Source organism: Chamaea fasciata, unplaced genomic scaffold (genome assembly GCF_029207755.1).
Source record: "Chamaea fasciata isolate MVZ Bird 193981 ecotype frontalis unplaced genomic scaffold, bChaFas1.0.hap1 SCAF_3, whole genome shotgun sequence".
Lineage (NCBI taxonomy): Eukaryota > Metazoa > Chordata > Aves > Passeriformes > Sylviidae > Chamaea > Chamaea fasciata.
The window spans coordinates 88,502,628-88,517,639 of NW_027094088.1; the positions used below are offsets into that span (position 1 = coordinate 88,502,628).

General features: G+C 37.1%; 1 protein-coding gene across 7 annotated transcripts in view; it reads left to right on the top strand.

Annotated features, from left to right (window-relative positions):
* Window positions 1-15,012, top strand: part of KHDRBS2 (KH RNA binding domain containing, signal transduction associated 2) — a 350,066-nt gene that overhangs the window by 99,690 nt on the left and 235,364 nt on the right. For all 7 annotated transcript variants that reach the window (XR_010720108.1, XR_010720110.1, XR_010720109.1 and 4 more), the window contains one exon: window positions 12,300-12,416. Coding sequence is in view for 1 of the 7 variants with exons in the window: in XM_066179734.1 (XP_066035831.1) it covers window positions 12,300-12,416 (117 nt within the window). In the remaining 6 variants the exon portion in view is untranslated. The remainder of the gene's footprint in view (window positions 1-12,299; window positions 12,417-15,012) is intronic.

Consider the following 15,012-nt stretch of genomic DNA (forward strand, 5'->3'; position numbering starts at 1 on the left):
GTTAGTTTGTTCTTAAAAGAACACTCATAGATGCATGAGAAATTATTTCCCTTTAAAATAACCATCTCTCAGCTTTTTACCTGTCTAATGCATTTGTCTTACTGTTCACTAAATGCATTGCTTGTTCTGATTTGTAGTAATTAAGTTGGAAATTCTTAGAAAATTTTTATTGCACTGCCTTCCTCCCAACCACCTGTCAGTTTCCTCCATTATGAACCCAGATGGAGAAAAAGTATTTTATTTTTGTGTTCTGACCTCATCTTTCTTGAATCCTCCTTTTATAGCCTGAACATCTGTTAGCCCTATCAGCTTTCTGTCTGGCTTCCAAATCTCTGAAGAGTATTTTATTTTCTTTTTTTTACAGTTTTTTCAAGTTGTTCTTCAAAGTTTTCTCTTACTTGCTTTGTGTAGATTTGACCTTGTATTTTTTAGGCTGGTAGTGTATGGTCGTTTTTGTTTTCCTTATTTGAATACAATGTTGGATTTTAAAAAGATTTTTTTTCTTGAATTTAATAATGGAGTTAAATATTATTCCATACCCTGCATATGTCATCTCTTTGATTTTTAGGCATATCCATGGCTGGATGCCTTGTACTTTAAAAAAGGTTTTTTCTGTTTGTACAGACTCTTCCTATCCTGAATGTGGCCTCAGTTCCAGGTGTTTCTCAGTTCTTCCTCCTGACCCCACTGTTTCAGCCCGTTGTTGTAGCTTTGCCTGAGAGTGTCCCCTTCTCCCTGAGTCTGCTCATGCTGTAATGAGAATGTGGCAAAGGCTGCTGCCATGCAGGTCGTGGCTTTCAGCTCTCAAATGACCTACATTTCGTCTCTGGAAGTTCTGTCCTGCATCCCTTGCCTGCTTTTTTTTTAATGTAAGGACTCCAAATTGCTGCTGCTAGTGTGTCTCTGGAATCTGCACAGACTCATGGGGTCTGCAGGATGCACATTCTCCTCAGTGCCACCAGTACAGGTCTCTTTGTTGTGGTTATAAATATTCTGTGATATTTCTGAGGGAATAGTGAAGTTCCAGGCTCACGAGGCTTGACTGCTGTGACATTGGAATTCATCAGCTGAAAGCCTCTTTAGGATTTTGGGCATTCATGTTTATTAGCAAGCATGGAGTTCATTTCTTTGGTATTTGCTAAAGATTAATGAGACAGCTTCTTTCATTATTCTGGTTGGGTGATGTAAGGCCTATGAATTACCAAACATGCGATGCCCATACTGTACATCTACAAGCATTTGACAAACCTTAGTGTGGAAATTACACTTTTGCAATGCACTCAAGAACATCCATTTTCTGTTGTAATTACCAAAAAATGTAGAATGCCACATGCCATAAGAAAAGATGTGGAACAGATGCAAGTTGTCTTTTGAGGCAAATCTCTATAAATTTAAATGCTTTACTTGAAATTTGATTGTATGCACTAATTTTGAAATAAATAATCTTCTTATAAAGCAATTTCTCATATTAATCCAGTGATGTAAGTGTATATACCACTTTGTGATTTTGAGGATAGTGCTATCAATGTGAGGGTGCATTTGCTCAGTTGTCAGCATCACTGTGTAGTATTTTAAGTGGAGAAGACCACGTGAGTGAGTGGTTGTCCATTGATTTCATGGTTGCTGCACGTTGAAGTGCACTGGTTTGTTCTTATTTTGGTGCAATGTTATTTACAGGTGTATTCAGTTTTAAGGGAAAGAGAATTGTTTTGTAAATAAATTTGTGGGAAAACCTTGCCACTAAATTACATGTGGAACAAATCCTTAGCTTTTACCTTTAAGAATGTATCTGTCTGCTTCCTCTACTTTGCTATAAACCTAAATTTTTAAGACATACATGGTCTTTATCAAATAAAAAGCTTCAAAGCAATTCTGAGATTTACACAAAATACAATGTTCCACTTAAACTGGCACTTATATTTCCCCTCAGTGTCTGTTGGAAGTTAATTTTCCTTATTGTTTCACATGGTTTTGTCACATATTTGCTGTCATTGTTTTAGTTCATTTCAGTGGCTATTGCATTTGCAGATAGACATGGAGTATAAATGCTGAGGGTTGCAAATCAAAACATTTTCTCATTTGTAACACTTGAATGCAGTGATTTCCTGGAGGAACATGAAAGAGTACTGGAAGGTGCAGGTTCCCAAGAGGACTAGAAGTTCTTCTTCTGTTCATTGCAGGACCTAGACACTGAGCACCAGACCTGAAATTTATGACTGTTGTAAATTTAAATGTGTGTGAGATCCCAGAGTTCACACAGTTACTGAATGAATGAGGCAGTTATACCGCTGAACAGCAGCACCAGGCAGAGAAGGGTGTGGAAATGGGACTGATGAGCTTGAAATTCGTCACATAAACACCAGTCACACAACTGGGTCAGGTGCCACTGTGAAAGTGAGTTTCAAATCCTGAATAATCTTCCTAGATATGAAGTCTATTATTTGGGTATGGTTAACTGTCTCACTTTAACCCTTCCAGGAGAGCGCTCCCTTGAGAAGCCGGAGCTTGGTACATATTGTCTTCACAAGGTGAATCGAAAATATTCACTGCCTTCATATTGGTGGCTGGTTTTAATATGTATTTTGCAAACACGTTCATCCTTCTTGAAGGTTGTAGATGTGCTAAAACAAGGTAATTATGATGGAATGAATATTCAGTTAAAATCAGATCATTTTTAAATATACCTGAGGCATTTCTAATTCTTGTATTAGAGGAGAATTCAATATTACTTCTAGAATATTCTTTAAAATGTGAGTCAGATCTTAGCCTGGGATGCAAGAATAATAAGAAAGTGAAAAAAATAGTAGATCATTTAATATTTTATCAGGTAGAGGCATCCAAACTACAGTTTTGTTCACCCAGGAGTTTTTGTATGGCAATGGCAAGACTGTTGGGTATTACAGCCTGCATTATTCAAAGCCACTCAGGCCCTCCAGCTCATGCTTGCAATCTCATTTGTCACATACTGTATGTCTTGGTCTTTGAAGGTGTTGTCCTGAAAGTACTTTTTTCCGTGTTAACGTTAATGAAGTTTGAAGCGCAGTTACGTTGTTTGCAAGGGAATGCCATCAGCAGAGTATTACAAATGAGTCTTGGGTTTTTGGATTCTTTTGATGCTCAAATGCTATAGAACTCTGTCATTTCTATTTTTCTTAAGAGAATTAAAAGATACTCTGAATTGCAATTACCGAGTGCTATGAGCTATCAGCTTGGCAAATTATTAATATTTACAAATCATAGAGTCTTGGAATCATAGAATGGTTTGGGTTGGAAGGGACCTTAAAGTTCCAACCTGCCTGCCAGGCAGGGACACCTTTCACTTGACCAGGTTGCTCAGAGCCCCATCCAACCTGGCCTCGAACACTGCCAGGGATGGGGCATTCACTGCTTCCCTGGGCAACCTGTTCCAGTGCCTCACCACTCTCACAGGAAAGAATTTCTTCCTTATACCTGATCTTAATCTACCCTCTTTCAGTTTAAAGCCATTTCACCTTGTCCTGTCACTCTATGCCCGTGTAAATAGTCCCTCTCCATCTCTCTTGTAGCATCCCTTCAGGAGCTGGAAGGCTGCTCTAAGGTCTCCCCAGGGCCCTCTCTTCTCTGGGCTAAACAACCCCAGCTCTCTCAGCCTGTCTTCATAGGAGAGGTGCTCCAGCCCCCTGATCTGCTTCATGGCCTCCTCTGGACCCACTCCAACAACCAAATACTGATATTGGGGGGAAAAAGTCGTATTTGTTGTATACCTATTTAGCACAGTGATTGATTCTTTACAGTTAGGAAATCTGTTGCATTACTATCAAACTACAGAGTGATTACTCACTCTATATTTTAAATTTAGGTTTGCAATCAGCAGAGTTAAATGAAATGTAAAATCAGGTATCAGCTGCTTTGGTTACTACTTTTGCAATTAGCCCTGTGTACTGTGGAGGAGGAGGCTCTGTACCTCCTCTGGTCTGCATGTTTAAATGCAAGTTGGGGCAGTTCCAGTTTGGAGAACGAACATACTCTTTCTGAGTTACCTATATGTTTATATGTTACCTATATAAAACAGTGGAAAGCTCTATGCCAGATAATGGAGTTAATTCTGGCTATTTTCTTTCCATAAGCTCATCACTGTGAGAAAAAAAAAAAGTCTATTCAGTTAGTGTGCAGTCTGCTCTTTGAACAGATTACTACAGGACGTGGCTTTTGAGAATGAGCTCATGAACAGTGGCAATTTACTTAATGGTATTTATCCTGCATTGTCCCAGTTTGTATTCCGTCCTGTCACATTTGACTGAATGGACAAATAGAGCACAATGTCTCTTAAATTTATATGATTTTCACCTGAATTATAGTTGAAATAAAATAAGACATCTGTCTGATATCTTTTCTGAGCTCTTTGGGAACAGAATTCAGCAGCAGTTTGAGTCCTTGAATTAACTGAGTGTCAACTGTTTCCTCCTTGTCAATGTTTTTTTGGAATGCTTTGCTCCTCTTCAAATATTGCTTTGCATTACCATCTCAGATCAGCCAATACCTCGTTAAAAAATTCTTGAAGGATACTTGGTTTTCTTCTCTAAGTATAGTAGAAGTAGAAGATAATGAGATGGAAGGAAGAAAAAATTTATTTTCTTGAATTTTCCCTTAGTAACAAAGAACAAGAACAACAAAAAACCGGTATAGAAAATGCAGTGGGGGAAGGTGAAAGAACCAGAGTTTCATAAAATAGTTTGGAGTGCTTTCATAGGCTTGTTTAATTTCCACAGAGCTGTGTGAGTTTGCATTTGTCAATCACTTTAAAGTAATGCTTTGCTTTGATTATGGACGTGACTTGACAATAAAATTGTTTGCACAGCACTCAGTATATGTAAATTGATACTTAAATGCTGCTGTAAGTATAATTACTTACAACAGCAAAAGGCAAAACCAAGTTGACTAACAGAGTTTTTAATTAGATTAACATAAGCCATTTGTGATTTAATACAATGGTGTCTACAAAATTAGATACTATATACAGGTAGGTTAAATCAGTCCGTTAACACACTGGGTCCAAATTAACTGTTATAATTTCCTTGACTGATCAGAAATTTGTATTTTATGCTACATTTGAGTAGTCGCTAACATACATGGGTGTTAAAAGTTTAAGACAGATTTTGGGAGGAAACCTCCTAAGGGGCCCTCCCTCCCCTCCCCCAACCAGTTCGGAAAAAAACTTCTCAGAGAGAAGTGGAAAGAACCCTGTTTATTAAACAGGCAAAGCACTCCCCAGCACAATAAATTGGACAATACCCGATGACAAAAACTTTGTGCTGCTCTGGAGAGATGACAGATTTGGAAAAGAAGTCCTTCCTGGAGGTAGTTGCTCTGTCTCAGTCCCTCTGGTGCTGGGAAGCATTGCTGCGCAGGATGGAATCTTGGTGGGTTCCAGGTGCGAGGCCCCCACGGCGCTCCCCTGTGTCCGCGCCTCTCCCTTCCCCCTGCTCCCAGACCCAACACACAATTGGGGATACAAACCTCACAACATCACCCCAGGACATTGGGAAACATGCATTACTTTTATGGCTGGGTATTCGACCCTAACTTTCTTCTTGACTTACAGCTTCTCTTGGCAAATATATCATCTGGCAAAGAGAAATCTTTCACATAATATGAAATCGTATTCAGCTCAGTAAGAGCAAGATGATGTGCATGGAAGTCCCACTGTATTCCTGCTTCTTTAGATGTTCCTTTTACATTGCAAACTCTTCAAGTTAGGAAAAAGTTGTTAGGTTGCTGCCAGTTAGCAAAGAGCAGATGGTGTTTATTACTGTGACCGGTAAATTGTGTATCTGTGGGAGTATTAAGCTCAATTAGCCAAATGTTGATTGTGCTTTTAAGTGTTGTAGTATTGGTACCTATTTCCATACCTGTGAGTTAGCTCAGTATAAAGTTACTTTTCCACTTTGGAAAAAGCTCAGTGATGCACTTCTGCAGCCTAAATTTTTTGCATTTGTATAAATACCATTTTAAATAATGTCTTGCAAGTGAGCCAGTCTTAGATACAGAAATCCAATAATTCCTTTTTACTTACTTTGTATTTTTTTCCGGTAAATAGTAAAAGTTTGGCTGGAATGAATGTTAAAAGCCAGGTAGCTTTGCATCCTAAAGAGTCCTCTTGCCCTTCATTCAATAAAATACAAATCCAGTACAAGGGAAAGTCATGTTTAACTCAGCATACCCTGCAGTGTGCAGTTCCAATCACCCTGGCTGTGGGGAGGGGCATCTTCCACTAGACCAGGTTACTGAGAGCCCCATCCAGTATTCCCTTGAAAATTAGGATCTGCTTTCTCATTTGGAGTTGCAAAAACAGGCTCTGGTCTTTCTGTCTGCAGAAGCTGGTGCTGCTGCACTTCCTTTGAGTAGTAATACTCTCTTTGATAGCTGAGCCTGATGATTTTAACAGCAGTAATTTCAGCAGTCACTTCTTCACAATCCAAATAAGCAATAGTTGCTACATACATTCAGTAAGGTCTGCTTGGGGCTTTTTAAACATACTTGGCAGCTCTTCAGGGTCTAGATCTTGTCTTCCTGCATGGCTGTGCAGTGCCTGGTACAATGAGTCTCCTCTGCAACTAAAGAGTAAAACCTTTGCAATTAACAACTTGTTAATTGAGGATTTAATATAGAGCCACAACTTTCATTTGTTCCTTGGCTTTTCCTCAATTACCTCACCTTAGATTTAAAACCAGAACTACATAAAATAAAATGCTTGGGTGTTTTACAGACAAGCAGATTTTAATAAATGACACTTCTAATGCATGTATTAGAGAAAGAGCCATTCGAATTTTCCTGACTTAAGAAAGTTTAACTGAATAAGGGTATATCAGACACCAATTTTTTCTTTTTATCAGAAAATTTATTTTCATTTAAGGCTCGTTTAAATTGCTTTATTTGAATGCCACGACTTGTTACCAGAATTCTGACAGAAAACTGCAAAAAGTGAAAAGTGGGGGGATGTTTTTCCTGTCTCAGTGTAGACTTAAATCTAAAAGATTTTTGTCTGGAGTTTCTGACCATCTGTTTCATGGAGTTATGCCAAAAATATATTTTCACTGTAAATTTAGATGCTTGCAATGAGCTAGTAAATAGCCAGAAAAGTATTGCGGCATCTTCTTCAAGCACACCATAAATACAAGTTCCCAGCACTTCTCAAGATAAAAAAAACAGGTGTAATAAAACCCCATTTATTTCTTAGGTAAATCTAGTCACAGTAACTTTAATAATTCTAACTTTGATAATCAGATTTAATTTATTATTGAAGCAATTACACTGATTTAAACCTAAAATTAATTTGGCCTAAAGTTTTCAAGAGCTATATTGTGCCTTTGAGCATTTAATTTTTCTGTGCATAGCCTGGTATTCTAGGTTCAAAACCTAGCACAGAGATGAGACCCAGAATATAGACCCAGTGAGCTCTGTAGGAAAGGGCAGCTTTCTCCTTTTCTCGTTTGGTTCTGGGACTGCTGCAGAGACATTTCTGTGATATAAGAGATAAGACCATAAGAAAATGGTAGCACACATTCCTTGGAGTAGATCTCCAGGGTACCTTCATTTTCTGCTTCTGCTGTTTGCTGTCTCCTGACTTGCCCTGCTAAAGTAGAGCCCTGCAAAGTTCAGTCCTACCAAACAGATGTCTTGAAAGCTCTTGTCTGAGACAGCAAGCATAACATCACATTGCTGTAGTAAAAAAAATAATGTTACATGTTTATTTGGAACACTAAATTAATTTTACTAAAGCCAAGAAGTACTAGATATTGAACGGGGTAAGCAGCTACATATAGAAGGAGACAAACCAGGACTCTGCAGAATCTGCTGAGGAATAGAATAGAATAGTTCCGGTAGGATAAGACCTACAATGCTCAGTCCAAATGCCTGGCCAGTTCAGGGTTGACCAAAAGTTAAAGCATGTTATAGCATGTTATAACAGACATTGTAATACAATGCTTACAAAATGTTGAGAAAAAAAAAATAATTGCCTTCATAATAGTCCTGTACTGCCTTAACCTGAAGTCCTTTGTGCATATCAAAGCATGAGATACTTTTAAAGTAAATGCTCTTCTAAATTAAATGAACTATCAAAAGTCCTAGAATATGGCCTTCATTATAGGCAGGTCTCAATCAGTAAGGTTTTATTCAGGCATAGCTTTGTCTTCTCCCCTTTTCTTTAGAACAGAACTGAATTTAGGAAGATTCTTCCCCACCCCTCATCCCCATCCTGCTCTCCATGAATAAGGGCAGGATTTTGTGAGGATAAGTAGCTCTGAAAATGGAATAACACTTTGTCTCTCCACAAAGGAGCTGATAGCAATGGTGAACAAAACACTGAGAAATAATAAACCTGTTTTATGTTGTCAAGCCAGGGCTATTTCTGTTTTGCTGCTTCTAGAAGAAATTAATTTCTTCTCCCAGTTCAGGGCTTTGTTCTGCATTATCTTAGAGCTGGAAACATTTGTCTTATCCCATTCGTTATTTATCTAGCTTTCGTTACTGCTGTGAACACTGATCTGTGTATAAAACAGAAACAGTCACTGATACAAATGCGTTTTTTGAATGGTAAACATATTCCTTGATTCTGGTTGTAAAACCCTATTAAATTATATTTTATAAAGTAAGTTTTACAGTTCTAGTTGAAATGTATTCAGGCTGCATCAAACAGGGAAACAAATATTCTTCTAAGTGTAAACATGCATTTTCTACCAGTCATTGTACTTAACATGAGGCTTGAATGCTGGAGCTGTTAACTATAGCTTAGATTTGTTATACCTATGGTACGTTGTCCTGAGGTAGTTTGTACAAAAACTTTGATGAAAACTGAGGAGCCAGAGCTTTGGCTTTGGACACCTTACTTTCTGATTGCTTGTGTGGGGTGAAGTGTGAAAGTAATCAGGATGCATATAAATCTCCTGAAACTGTGTGTATATATTGGTTGGGGAAGATGTTGGAGATACTAGCTGTAGATAAAGGAAAGATCTATTGAGCTGTATCCTCTGTCAGGTTTTATTTTGCAGAGGAGAAGGTTTATTGCACAGCTGTTGATACACGAAGTATCGTGTGCATTTGATTATAAGTAAAGCATCCCCTGCTTTCATCTGATCATATTCCCCTGAAGACATGCATCATCTCCCCCAGACAAATTTTTAAAACTCTAAGAAAATAATATATAAAATCTCTGCCATAAACCAGGAAGGGTTTCTGCGAACAAACAGAAAGCCTAGCTTATGTTCATAAACATGATTGAAAAGTTAAGCCACCTATAAAAACACCTAGTAACACAACAATATTTTTCAAGTGGAAGTTTGTTTGCTTACCAGCAGTGAAAGCTTTCTGTTAATGCTCTCTTCTCTATATGTCAGCATTTCTCAGCTATCCTCTCCTAATACGACCAGATATTATCCCAAAGACTTAGAGCTAATATTATTTGGAGAAAATTTGTACACATGGCAGAATTGGATTGGATCTGAGATTGCAGAATAAGATCTGCAGTTACAGCTGCTGTACCAGGAATGTGTGTTTGTGGGCAAGGCTCTCCATTTTATGCAGTCCAGCTGCCTGAGTTTCCTCGTTTTCCTTCACTGTCTCTGTGCTCAGGTTGTGTGTGCATGCATGTGGCTGTAACTGGAGCCTAAACTTTCCAGCATTAAAATTGGTTCTGCATATATCTTCATTTAAAAAAACAAGAGAAATGAAGTTGTCTTTCAGATTTCCTACATTTTGTGCTGTTCGTTGAAACATCCTCTTTCTTATGTGCTGCTTTTACCTATATGTGAACATAAAGTATATCATTTTTCACAAGTCTTTGAGTCAAAGTAACTCTACCTGTACTTCCAGACCTTGGGAGTTTTGAGATTATAGGTTGTACTGAGGATATCCAGTGGCCCCAGACATGCTGGGAAGACTGAGCACAACAGTAGGATGCCAGATATAGTGCTGTGGCTTTTCTGCAACTTCAGACAAAACCAACCTAAGAGCAATTCAGTTTTTTAATTGTAAATAACTGCTTCCTTCCTGATATGTGTTTTGTAGATAGTGGATGAAATGTGAGTGTCTGTCTGCTACATAATCAATAGAATTAAAATCCCCAGCCACTTATTTCCTGTGAAGTGATTAAAATCCACTTAGTGAGTAGCATGGTCTATGCTGGCCATACTGCTCCTTTGCAGCAATATGTCAAGGTAATGATTATACAGTTTATGAAGTGCTTAAATATAAATGGTCAACATAAATCTTCACAGAGTTTATTTTAATAGTTTTATTCCATTCAGAGAACAAATGAAGTCAAGCTTTGGTTGGCCTTCTTATAGTTTCCTCTGAAGTTACTTAACAGTTCTTTCACCTTTTGAGGGGTAGCTTTTCTTAAAACTAAGAAACACTGAAAGGATGCAGCAGAACATGGTTCTTGTCTGATTGATGATGGGTAAGTGTCACAAAAGATTTGGTGGTGAGGGGGGCCCTGCAGAGAAACAAAAACTATGCTGCTTGCTCAGCCATGCCTAATAAACCTTTATATACATGAGTATATAAATGGGTGATTTTTGAAATCTTATTTCTATCAATAGATTAAGTCTACAATCTAGTATGAAAGTTCAGTTCTTGCCATTTCTTCCTCATTGTTTCGTTTATTTTCATACAAAATTGAATAATCAGTTTGAAGCCAACAACTTCTTCTAAGCCAAGTTTTCCCTGGAAAAGGCAGAGCAACAGTTTGAAGACACAGGATTGTTGATACATTGATTAGGATATTGACTTGAAATCCTACCCTATTTTGAAGAGTTGATAACTTTTATTAAAGCAACAGATAGAGCTGGAAAAAAAGTAAAAACACACAAGCTTCAAAAAACTGGTTTTGGAGCTTCAAATCATGCTAAATTTTCCTGCAAATGTTATCACTTCCTACTTCGCCCACAGACACATTATCTTGCAGAAATCAATTATTTTGGTTTTATGTGGCAGTAGATTTTATCGTACATATTTATTTTTCCTGTGATTACGTACTATTTTCTTAGATAGTTTAACCAGTATTTGAAGGAGGTTAAAATTTATTTTTAATTAAGGCACTGGACTAAAAGCCAGCTTGGGATTTGGAACATCTGGCATGATTCAGAGTTTGGGTGTTACTAACATGGCTGATGCATTTGTGTTGTTATATTCTTGCTGGTTAAAGTGGAAACAAGAATATTTCCCCATTTCTTTGTTTTTGAAATAGAAGGTAGAGCAAAACAGAGTATATTATAACATCTTTATAGACTTTTGTGTGTATGTTTGTCAGCATCATTTTCTTGATTGATATTTCTTATTGTCATGTTCTTTTTCTCTGAAATAAAAGAAAGGAAGTGCTGATACAGTGACACACCTTTGGCTTTGGTGGAACTTATTCTTTGTTGAAAGCCAGACTAGAATACTGTCTGTTCAGACATGAACATAATTCCAAAACATCTTAAGCAAGTGCTGATGATGTCCAGTCAGCTTTTGAAGACCACATACCATAGCACTTTTAAAAGATGCTGGAAATAATAAAAAATAATAAATTGAAAAGACTATTGATTCCAGAATAAACAAATTATTTAATATACTCCCCCCTTTTTGCTGCCTTGTGTCGACATGATTTTAATACCTCATTTACTTATTGTTCTGTCTTCTGATTTTTTTGTAGACATCTCTTCATACAGAAAAAACTGTTGTATGTGTAACATGAAGTGTGTAGTGTTTAGGAATATTAGCAGTGTGGCAGACAAAGCCATGTTCATTTTAGAAAATGTCGTTGAATATCTATCACGATCTATTGATTGTCATTTGTTCTGGTGCTGGCAAAACAGGTATTTGAACTCAATACACGAAACTGCACTTATTTTCAAGTCAATATGCAAGGCATCAAATCCTAAGAATCTATCTAAAGCTCCAACTTTGCAGGATATATAACTTGCCAGTGGAACTGGCTAACTTAGCAAGAACCTAGGCATTCTGTGAGTTTCACCAGTACTGTCCCATGAGCAAATACCTTGTTTAGCAATTCACTAAACCTAGCAGCCACTGGCCTGTTAGTCCTAGAGAAAAGTCTCACAGAGTTGAAATAAACCATGAATGCATTGCCTGTCTTTCACACTAGAGGAGTGAATATATTGGTTCTCCAGTCTTTTATCTCTGTCAATAAGCCTCAAAACTAAGTAGGAGTATTTCTTTTAAAGGAAAGCAACATTTTCTTGTTTAATCATCATGTATATTTATTATGTTTTTGGAAAAGTACCTATGGGTCTAAAAGAGTTGTCTTATTTTCATTCTAGTTCAATTTTGTTGGGAAATTGCTTGGACCAAGAGGAAACTCTTTAAAGAGGTTACAAGAAGAAACAGGTGCAAAAATGTCCATCCTGGGAAAAGGATCCATGAGAGATAAAGCTAAGGTACTGTGTCTGGATTCTGGTTGCAATTAGTGCTGAAACGTATGTTGGTTTAGATGTTACACTTAGATTGCCTGTCTGTTTATTAATGACTCAATTAAAAGGCCTATAATAGACTCTTGACTCCAAGGCTAGTTTGTTTTTTTCAGTTTACATCATGTGCTTAAATATACTTTTTTTCTTGCTATGCCAACCTTGCTTAGACCTTCACAGTCGCTATAGTACCACTGTTATTTAAATAATTCACCTAAAGGAGAAACCAGATTAAAGTTAATCTGTTCTGAGAGAAGTCTCTTTCTCCTTTGAAAGTACAGCTTGTAAATATTGCTGCTTTCATACTGGTGTACATGAATGAGTTTTCTCTTTTGTTTTCTGTTTCTTTAGAGGTTTTTTTTTTTTTAAATGTTGAATATTTATTCAGGGTATAGTTCTAGGAAAAGATAACAAAGTGGATGTTTTACTTGTGTGTAAAAATGCACTATAGATAAAGAAAAAAAAAGTGTTTGGAATCACCTGGTTAATGCCCCTAATTACTTGCAGGTAAGTGTTACTCCTCCTCATGCTGTTCCCTGTCCAGTTTATGTACTGAACATGTTCTATGGTATGGGATATCCCTTTGGCCTGTTTGGGTCAGCTGTCATGGCTGTGCTCCCTCCTGGCTTCTTGTGCAGCTCCTCACTGGCAGAGCATGAGACACTCAAAAGTCCTTGGCTTGGGGTAAGCACTGCTTAACAACAGTCCAAACGTTAGTGTGTTATCAATATTATTCTCATGCTAAATCCTGAACACAACACGGGACCATTTACTAGGAATGAAATTAATACTATCCCAGCTAAAACCAGGACATTAAGGAAACCTTCACATGTATTGGACCCAAAGAACAAATGCTGATTGCATTGTGATGTCTTCTTTTAGAGTCTGTAGAACAGCAGTATTATGGTCAACATAGAAATAATGACTGCTAATTTCACTACATTTTAACTGTGTATAGCCTCTAGTAATGTTGTGCATTATTCTTCTTTCTGTCACCTCTGTCATTAATCTCATTAGCTAAAATTATGAAGCAATAATATGCTGAAATAAAGAAAAAAACAGATTTTTTTGGTTGGCATTATTTCGTCTTGGTAATGTATATCAGCAATCACATAGACATTGTGAGGTCTGCAATTGCAATATTAAAAAATAAACCCACAAACCAGACAAATTTAGCTCACAGATTGTATTTAATTTTTCGTAGTTTCCTTCTTGACATTTTTGTCAGATGTTTAGTGACACTTAAGTTATGATTATAAGATAATAAATGTTGAATACACTACTGATTTTATTTCCAGGTATTGACAGGTAAAATATTTTAATTACTTATGTCTAACTTCTGTAATAATAAATCTTTTCTTGGATGAGAGAATGTATGTGCTGCTAAGTAGCAGAAATTTGCATCAGTAGTACATCTGATCCCCACTCACTCCATTCTCAGCCACCCACTAGGATTATTATTGCTGAGAGCATTAATTTCCCAGACAGGGGAGTGTAAAGATGTTTAAACATGTTATTAGACAGGCTAAAACTTCTGATTTTGGTCACTTTTCTGATTATATAATTTGATTTTCATCTGATCATATTGAACAGTGCCAGCATGACAGGTACTACATTCACTCATGAGTATGTCAGCAAAGTTCAGGGTATTTTTTTTTCCTCTTCGAGAGGTTTTTAGTCCTTAAGAGTAATCTGAAATTGAGTATGAGCTTCATGAAAACTCATAAGACTGGTGTAAAAAAATGAAGTTCTAGGGTAAACTGGCATTAAGTATAGCAGTCATGAAAGCAATTTTTGTAGAGAAAGGCTCATAAGCAATTTATCTTAATCCAATTTAGACATTACTGATTCAAAACAAAACAAAATCCCTGTGCAATTACAGTGAGAGATAGGAATTTTCTGATCCATGTGCATCACTGTTACCAGTTCCTAGCAAAAGAATGTGAGAATGATCATGGGATGGGTAATAGTTACAATTAGCATTTCAGAGAGGCTATTCTAGGTTGAGATACTGGTAAAATCTAAAGAAAATATGGTTGACCGTGAGCATAAATAAAGGTGGGAATTGCTACATTCCTAAGGAAAATACAACTTGCTCTGGTTAAAACAGTTTTCTTGTCAATAAACAAGTGCACTAGTACCATTTATGCAGTACTTTTTCAGTGATTTAAATACAAATTACCGAAGTCTAGCGGCTTTTTGAACCATAAAACAAAGCAGTTTATGTAAATTGGCTGATAGAACTTTGTTTTGCAGGAGTATTCAAGAAAAATCTATGTAATTTCTTTCTAGAAAATAGAATTTTCGTTAAAGCTGTCTATATTATGCCATGAGCCATAGCAGTCTCTAGACAGACTGCAGACACGTGTGCTTTTCCCCTCCAGTCTGGTGCAGCCGGATGCTGAGTTGCATCAGAGAAGCAGAAGCAGAATTTTTGCTGGAAAGTGCTAAATACATTTATGCCCTAGATCCCTGGATGCTTAAATCTTCAAAAAGAACTGATCTGCTGATTTGAGGTTTTTTAGTGCCAAAATGACAATAGGGGAGTTCTTGGCTCAACAGTGTG